Source organism: Pholis gunnellus, assembly GCF_910591455.1.
Source record: "Pholis gunnellus genome assembly, chromosome: 18".
Taxonomy (NCBI): Eukaryota; Metazoa; Chordata; class Actinopteri; order Perciformes; family Pholidae; genus Pholis; species Pholis gunnellus.
Genome location: NC_136545.1, coordinates 20,438,876 through 20,448,557, shown reverse-complemented (window position 1 = coordinate 20,448,557; position 9,682 = coordinate 20,438,876). Strand labels below are relative to the sequence as shown.

At 40.7% G+C, this 9,682-nt stretch overlaps 1 protein-coding gene across 1 annotated transcript; it reads left to right on the top strand.

The window, feature by feature from the left end:
- Positions 1-1,097: 1,097 nt before the first annotated feature.
- On the top strand, positions 1,098-9,453 carry pargl (poly (ADP-ribose) glycohydrolase, like). The gene is made up of 17 exons (XM_079179628.1): positions 1,098-1,231; positions 2,326-2,430; positions 2,635-2,921; positions 3,209-3,334; positions 3,511-3,600; positions 3,795-3,866; positions 3,946-4,032; positions 4,189-4,349; positions 4,435-4,514; positions 4,619-4,691; positions 5,099-5,174; positions 5,274-5,421; positions 6,139-6,217; positions 6,293-6,401; positions 8,018-8,114; positions 8,948-9,076; positions 9,151-9,453. The coding sequence occupies exons 2-17, from the start codon at positions 2,328-2,330 to the stop codon at positions 9,267-9,269; spliced, it is 1,836 nt and encodes a 611-aa protein (XP_079035754.1). The 5' UTR covers positions 1,098-1,231; positions 2,326-2,327; the 3' UTR covers positions 9,270-9,453.
- Positions 9,454-9,682: the final 229 nt, after the last annotated feature.

Here is a 9,682-nt window from a genome sequence, read left to right as displayed (position 1 = left end):
AGGCTCCTCGTGGCTTCGGGTGCATTGATCCGAACATCTGGGGCAGCTGGACCAGAGCTGTGCTGCTCTCACTGGGAACGCTTGCAGTATAATATATATGCATCATGTTGTACTTTCTATTGTGTTGTTTACTCTGTAAACATGACATCTGTTGCACATCTGTCCATCCTGTTGGAGGGAGTCCTCCTCTGGTCCTCTTTCTGAGGTTTCTACCACTTTAACCCGTTAAAAGGTTTTTTGGGGAGTTTTTTCTTTTGGAGGATGTTGTTGTTTTATCACTGACAATATCTCTCTTATGTTATATTCTCGTTTCCATTTGGCTCTGCTGTTCGTATCACTTCTTTATATTTTTACTCTTTTAATCCTTGTTGTTGTAATTTTACTTTTTCTATTTTAGTTTAATTGTTTTACTTTATTTATTTACCTTGTTGCTTTTGTGTTGTTGTTATTGTATATTGTTATTATGCATCATCATTATTATTATTTTTAATAATACAATAATTCACTATTATTAATTATATTATAATACGTATTATTAATATAATTATCATTATTATTATTTATAATGATATTATTTCTTATTGTCATTATTATTGTTATGAATACCTTTATTTAATGTATTCATATGATTATTATTATCTTGATTAACTATCACATTGACACTGTTTGGTGGTGAATCACAGCTCACTGCTGCCACCTTGTGTTCATACATCAAACTCCACCAAACGCAGTATTGTGCTGCTGCAAACAGTAGATTAAAGTGTACTAAATATATTATGTGTTGGGATTATATGTATGTATATAAACTAGCATAAAAAACACTTTAACAATATCTAGGATTATACTTCAGTACAGTATAATAAATGTACTTGTTATTCAAGTACTGTACTGAAGTATAATTCTAGTACTTTTCCACCACAGCCGGTGCCATAAACTAATTAATACATTTAATTAAATATGCACTGTTTGTTTATATAACTATGACTAATGAGTTCCTGCTGAGGATATAAATAAAAATACCTCATGTTTCTCCACGGAAGGATTTCGTGTATAATGAAAGTATAAAACGCAGTACTGCTGCTTCACTCTACTTTCGTATTCGCCTCAAAGTGAAAGTAAAGCTCGGCTCGTGTTGTTCGAGACGTGTTCGCTGCGTTTTCATCGACGAGCATTGATGATTACAGATAATCACGGGACATCCGAACACATTTGTTGAAGCTTTTGGCGAGAGGTGAGTATTTGTACCTGTTGTTTTAATGAACGTAGTTTATCTGAAGAGGAATCACAGATTTCTTCTGGCGGTGGTCGTGAATGTCAGACCAAACATTCTACCGTGTTTATGTATTTAAGAGGTTCATCGTTCGTCTTCCTGCTTTTAAAGACGACAATTTAAAAGATTAGTAGGAGAAACAACTTTACGAGAAGTCGGATCCTTTATTTACTTTAAGTTACAACGAGGAAGTGTCATTTAGTGTTGATTCTGTCGCCCCCTGTGGACTAAAGTGGTAGTGTTTCTGAGCACCAGACTGCTTTTAGAAAACCTCTCATGTTACTGCAGCAGGTCTGACAGTCTGCCCCTCTCAGTCCTGGTCCTGGTTCTCCCGTGCCTCCCTTCCCTCCAGCGGGTCCAGCACTACGTCCCGGGTCTCCAGCAGCGTGGTGTCGGTGTCGGGACCGTTTTTAAATAGATCCTACTTACAGTTCAACAAAAAGCAGAAAACAAGACAAAGATTTGAAGTGATTGATTAAACCCCGTTGTGAGTGAATGTTTACTCAGCCAGTCAGAAACCAGTTCATTACAAACATCAGCAATCTATGAAAATAGAGCATTTTTACCAATGTTTTCTTTTCCTCAAAGATGTTTTAAATGTACGGTGTTCCTATAGACGTCAGTTTCTTCAGTTTAAAGGATATTCTTTTTTACCCCAGGACAAAGTGTCCCGAGTGTCTCCACCTTCCCTACAGGCAGACCCATCCAACTGTCCCGACCGCTACTCTGTCCCGACTGTCCTCCGCCCCAACCGTCCAAACTGTGCCTACAGGTTGTCCCAACCGTCCATATCCCTCCGCGCCAACTGCCGCCCAAACCGCCCCTACCTGTTGTCCCGACCGAAACAGCAATTTTACCTCGCTGAACATTTTAAAACACGTTCAAAAACCCTGCGATATTTTTAGTGGGAAAGTGGTATTTTTGTGTTTTTGAATACTGGTTTTCTAAGATATCTGATCTTCATCCTGCTCCTTTCAAAATAAAAGCTCACATTGACTTCCTCACGTTCCTTTTTTTCCCCACTTACTGTCATGTTTTTGTGTCTAACCCTCCAGAGATGGCCGGACACAACCACCGCAACGAAAGCCCCCAGATGACAGCGGTGCTTCAGCCTGAAGCTCAGCCCCGGCTGGCCGGTCGTCCAGATGAGGAGGATAAGGGTGAGTATTTGTACCTGTTGCTTTAATGACAGTTTGAAAGAGAGACTGAATAAGTAGCAGACATAAAAAGGGTATTGCAGTATTTTTGAATACTGGTTTTCTAGGATGTCTGGTCTTCATCCTGCTCCTTTCAAAATAAAAGCTCACATTGACTTCCTCACGTTCCTCTTTTCCCCACTTACTGTCATGTTTTTGTGTCTAAAGCTCCAGAGATGACCGGACACGACCACCCGAGCGACAGCCCCCAGGAGAAAGAGGCGTCTCAGTCTAAAGGTCAGGAAGCCGCCTCCTCCCCCCCGCCCTCTAAACGCTCCAGCACATTAAATACGGGGGAGACGGGGGCGATGGGGGGGACGGGTGAGGCGGCGAGGACGCAGATGGAGCACGGCGCTTGGTCAAGTTGTTCGCTGGACGACCTGAAGCATCTTCCACCAGGTGACATGAAGCCGGGAAATCTGAGCTTCAGTGCGACGCACGCCGTCCTCGTAGATGTAAGACTTCGTCCTTTGAGCATTCTCTCTGTCTCCAGCGACTACGTACTTTTACTCAAGTACTGATGTACTTGAGACTTCTACTCTACTGGAGTTTGTAAAGTACTTCTTAGATAGTTAGTACTGAAGCATCAGTGTTAGAGCAGCATGCGACTGTTGTAGATACTTTAACTACTTTATATGCAGTCACATAGTTCAGTCCAGCGGTTCACAACATAGGGGTCGGGCCCCTCCAAAGGGCCACCAGATGAATCTGTTTTCCACTAAATGATACATTCTTTCCTCAGGTGCTTGTTTTTAACGCTGGAGCAGGACTCATGGCTCAGAGAGGGCAGGACATCTGGCAGAGCAACGTTGTGAAGATGCCGTGTTCCCCGTCGAGCTTCATGGTGGTCAAGTCTGCGGTTATGAAGGTGCGTTTGAGGCTATCCACCCGGTGGATGCAGGCCTCACATCACTGCTGCTTTAGCTGAAGAAAAGATCTAATGTGCTCGTGTTCAGGGAGCTACGGGTTGATTATCCGATTAATGAATTATATCAACACGAGAACATCTGATGCGTTACCGAGCGGATCCGTTTCTGTCGGCAGCACCCGACCCAGACGAGGAGGTGGGATGTGATCGTCCCGCAGCTGAAAGCTCTGGTCAAGAAGAAGGCAGCGAGCGTCAAGGATGTGGAGGTGAAACCTTTCATCTTCCATAACTCGTCTTCTTTCAGAAAACATTTATTTTACTACTCTGTCTGTTTGTAGATTTCTAGTTTATATTCGTGCTGATACACTTTCTTCTCTTTCTATGTTTCTTGTGAACTTTATGCATCAAAACACAAAATAATTTGACCACAATAAACCTCATTCTGTTATCTCTCTCACAGGACGCCATCTTGAAATATAACCCCAAATATAAGGGCCAGTGGTCCTTTGAGGCGCTCTCCGGCTTTGTGAAGGTCAGAGCTCTTTAAATCATTCATCAGTTTTAGGTTTTAAACTCCAGAACGATGAGAAATCTGATTATTTTATTTCCAGAATGTCCCGAAAGCAGAAAACTCTTTCCCCAAACTGCTTCCAAAGATGGCGGCGTTGGCTTTGAGTCTCCCTGATCATGTGAAGAAGGTATGAACGCCCTTAAACCCAAATAATTCAGAGTTATGAGTTTGTGCCTTATTTTAAACATCATGAATCTAAGTTTTTTTTTCATCCCTTAGATTCTGCGTTTTATTAATAAAGAAATCCTGAATATAAGATAAAGATATGTCATCGTTGTTTCAGGCCATCCCGCTGCTGAGGAGGGGCCACTCTGCCTCCATCACTCTGTCACAGGTTCAGATCTCCTGCCTCCTCGCCAACGCTTTCTTCTGCACCTTCCCTCACCGCAACGCCACCTCCGCCAACGCCGAGTACCACGGCTTTCCCACCATCAACTTCACCAAGTCAGAGCTCAAACGTCAGACACGACCTCCTGAATACTGTTAAACGTGACTCAGTGTGTGTTAACTCCTCCCACTCTGACCTCAGGCTGCTGGGAGACTGGTCCGAACGCAAGAAAGAGAAGCTGAGAGCCGTCCTGCACTACTTCAGTGTGGTCACAGACGAAGGTGAGTGGAAGATAAACCACCTCCTCCTCCTCCTCCTCCTCCTCCTCCTCCTCCTCCTCCTCATGTTGGAGATGAAGATCTGTGACTGTTTGTGTTCTCTGCAGACACAAAACCAAAAGGACTGGTGACGTTTGAGAGGCACTGCCTTAAAGACACGGATATTCCCCACTGGAGAAGGTAATAATGACAATAACAACAACAATAATAACAACAACAATAATAACAACAACAATAATAATAATAATAATAAAAACTTTCCAGTGGACTGCTATGGGACCTTAATGTGGGGAAAGCATGTACGATAGTCAAAGCTGAGAGACAAACAATGATTTGATCCCGTTTGAATTGTGCCATGAATCAGACATTCAATTTAATTTTGCACGTCAAGAACTCGTATCGGGATGTTCTCTCTCGTTCTCTCTCGTCCCGACTGATAATCAGAGTTGTTGGCTCAAACACACCGGCATGTGAACACAGGAAGGGGCGGGACTTCCCATCTATTGGCTAGCATTGCTAATACAAACGGCTAATCTGTATCAGAACCACACACATGTAAAATCTAACTCTGCTTTTTTTTGTGGCAGCTGCAAAGAGACGATGAGTAAACTTTACGTCACGTCACGCGGAACCATCGAGTCCGACGGGACCGGTTTACTCCAGGTGAGACCCGACAGAACCCAGCTGGACCAGTCCAGAGGTATCGTTTTTACACCGTTCCTGTGTGTGTGTGTGTGTGTGTGTGTGTGTGTGTGTGTGCAGGTGGACTTCGCCTCCAGCTGGATCGGTGGAGGGGTTCTGGGTTCTGGTCTGGTGCAGGAGGAGATCCTGTTCCTCATTCATCCAGAGCTCATCGTGTCTCGCCTCTTCACCGAGAAACTCGCCGACAACGAGTGTCTGATCATCACAGGTAGACTCGATCGGTTCATTGTTGTTGATCAGCAGACATTTAAAGATCATACTTTCATCTTTTTACATCCACAATTGTGGATTAATCCGCCGATGAAAATAGTCCCGAAACAAATGCACAATTCAGACGTTTTTGTCTTTCTATAAAATGTGAGATGGAAGTTAAACTTTGTTGGATTTACAAACGGACGACTTCATTCAAGGTCAGAGTCCATTTATTTCTCTAATGTGAGAATGTTTTATATAATTAACAAAAATGTTATATTGTAGACTGTTGGACATATCATTTATGTATATATATTTATATATATTTTATCTGCACACGCTTACGACTTCATAAAATGTGACAGGAGCGGTGAAGAAGCAACAGAGCTATAATTGAGCAATCAATTGGAAAAAACAATACAATAAAAACAAATAAAGAATGAAATATATATGTTTGAATAAATACACCACGATCTGTTGAACTTTGCAAAAAGAAGTTGATGAAACTTTATACGAATGAATTTGTGAACTCAATTTATGAGAGAATTTGTGGATTTTCTTACATTTTATAGACTATATTCAATTGTTTAAATTAGAAAAACGATCTTATCATACTTAAAGAAAGAATGAAACTATTTAAGATTTTTTTATTAATATTATTTATTTAAGAAACCTTTTAAATATTCAGTGAGTCTCAAACAGGAAGTGCTGATGGTGGTTCTTCTGTCTTCAGGCTCTCAACAGTTCAGCCGTTACTCCGGTTACGGGGACAGCTTCAAGTGGACCGAGCCTCATCAGGACCGCCTGGACAGGTACGACTGCTCCCTACGTCTCTGATATACGTCTAAGTGTGTGAGTGTGTTTCTCATCATCGTCTGTCGTCACAGAGACGAGTGTGCTCGGCTGAAGAGGCGGATCTTAGCCATCGACGCCGTGAACTTCAAACACCGGAGAGATCAATACAACATGGCCTCCGTCACACGGGAGCTCAACAAGGTGAGGTCACCGCAGTCATGTTAACCTAACAGTAGCGTCTGATTTAATAATCAAACAGTGAAAACACACATATATATATATATATATATATATATATATATATATATATATATATATATATATATATATATATATATATATATATATATATATATATATATATATATATATATATATATATATATATATATATAGAACAATATATGGGAATATATACCAATACTTTTTAACTAGCCATATTTATTATTCTTTTGTTATAATATATAAGTTATTTTATATATTTTTTTTAACTTGAATTATTTATCCTTTTTAATATATTTACATGTCAAACTCAATTTCTTTTTTAACTTCATTTTTATTTTAGATTTTTTTTTATTTTTCTCGAGATGTCCTGAAAAAACACAAAGATACACACAGGTATACACACAGGTATACACACAGGTATACACACAGATATACACACAGATATACACACAGGTACACACACAGATATACACACAGGTATACACACAGATATACACACAGGTACACACACAGATACACACACACACACACACACACACAGGTATACACACAGATATACACACAGGTATACACACATATACACACACACACACACACAGGTATACACACAGATACACACAGATACACACACACACACACAGGTATACACACAGATATACACACAGGTACACACACAGATATACACAGATACACACACAGGTACACACACAGGTACACACACAGGTATACACACAGATACACACACACACACACACACACAGGTATACACACAGATATACACACAGGTATACACACACACACAGGTATACACACAGATACACACACACACACACACACACAGGTACACACACAGATATACACAGATACACACACAGGTATACACACAGATACACACACACACACACAGGTATACACACAGGTATACACACAGGTACACACACAGATACACACACAGGTATACACACAGGTACACACACAGATATACACACAGATACACACACACACACACAGGTATACACACAGGTACACACACAGATATACACACAGGTATACACACAGGTATACACACAGATACACACACACACAGGTATACACACAGGTACACACACAGATATACACACAGGTACACACACAGATATACACACAGGTAGACACACAGGTATACACACAGGTACACACAGATACACACACACACACACACACACACAGGTACACACACAGATACACACACAGATATACACACAGGTATACACACAGGTACACACACAGATACACACACAGATACACACACAGATATACACACAGGTATACACACAGGTGCATCTCAATGAATTAGAATATCATCGAAAAGTTAATTTATTTCAGTAATTCAATTCAAAAAGAGAAACTCGTATATTCTGTAGATTCATTCTTTCGTGGTCGGCGTCGGAGTAACGAGGTCAATAATCATGAACTTGATTTGTCATTTTTAAAAGGATGAGTCTGGTTTTTTATTCTGTATTTAATTTATTGACATCAAATCTCACATTCAGACTGTGCGTTTTTTTTTTTGCGGTTGTCATTTTTACGTGATTCTTCTGGTGTCCCTGAAGGCATTCTGTGGATTTAAGCGTCGCGCTCACGACGATCCCGACATCGCTACGGGGAAGTGGGGCTGCGGAGCGTTCAACGGAGACCCTCAGCTCAAAGGTACATCAACACTCCGGTGATTTATTATTATTATTAGTGCTGGGCAAGTTAACGCGTTATTATCGCGTTGACGCATTCATTAATTAACGCCGCTAATTATTTTATCGCGCTTTAACGTTTTTTAAAATTATTATTAAGCGGAAATTTTTAACACAAGAACCGTCCGGCAGCGAGTGGTGAACAGCTGTTTGTGTGGCGTCTCTTCCGGTTTCCTTCACCTACATTCCCCTGGGTCCTAAGTCCCTCCATGTACAGCTTATCACCCTCTATGTACCAACGTACATTTATAACAAATACCACACATATTACGGTAATCAGCGTTGCATAGTGTCTGACCAAAATACCAAAAAAGAAAAATAAATTACGTTTTTAAAGTGTTTTTGTTTGGAATATTTATAATGAGCATATTTAGTTATCGCTACTGAGAATTAAACAAAAACATAAACACATGACGTAGATAGGTTTGCAGTTTTCAAGGTGTATATTTCAAATTGCATCTCTTACACACATGAAGATAAAGTTGTGAACACCGGCTGAATATCTATTATCAGAATCATTATAACTGTGTTATAACTGCTACTGTGTGAAGAGAATACTGCTGTTAACAAGTACCTGATGTGTTTAATTAAAGTGTTTGCAAACCAGATGTTATTGCCCTTTTGTTCATATAGCAGCACTTTTAAAATAAAAGTGCACAAAACACGACTTTTGAATTCATTATTGAATTTTGCGCACAACAATGCGATTAATCGCGATTACAAATTTGAATCGTTGCTCAGCACTAACTGTTATATGATTGAGACTCTTTGAGCTTCTTCCCCTCCGACGTGCAGCTGTGATCCAGCTGATGGCGGCAGCGAGGACCAAGAGAGGATTGGCCTTCTTCACCTTCGAGGATGAGGAGCTGAAGCTGGGTCTGGAACAGACGCACCACCTGCTGGTCACCGAGGGAACGACAGTCGGTGAGATTTTCAGGACACGAGACGGCTTTAAAATGTTTCGCTTGTTAAGTTTCTGACTTTGCTCTCCGTCTCAGGGAAACTGTACGGACTCCTGGAGAACTACTGTTCTGTTCAGCAGGTGTCCGGCGGGTCACATGTGGACCTGTTCCAGTTCATGCGGCATAACGTCAGAGCCCCCAAGCATCAGCTGTGAGGACGGAGTCAAGTCCACGAGTCTGCATCTGAATTTGCACTAAAATCTAACCGGAATGTTTCACTACAGAAATTAAGAAGTTGCTGCTTGATTTGAATGAATGTAAGATGATTTTCTTTCGCATTTGTTTGTTAATTTGATAGTTGAGAGCGTAGCAATAAACAGGAAATGTGACACGCACAAAGGATCAAGTTTTTATTTTATTTTTTGTGCTTTGATTATTTCCCTGAGGTTTTAACTCCTAACTGACCGAGTTCTCCTCAAAATAAACTGCAAAGATTTTTAGTCTCAAGAGTTAAGAGTCGGACCAGAAGTGTTTGAAAAAACACTATTAAATAACTTTTAAAGGCGTTTTAATGGCGGCGAGTTAAAGGCTCAATTAGTATTATTTGTAAACACAACATTCAAAGTTG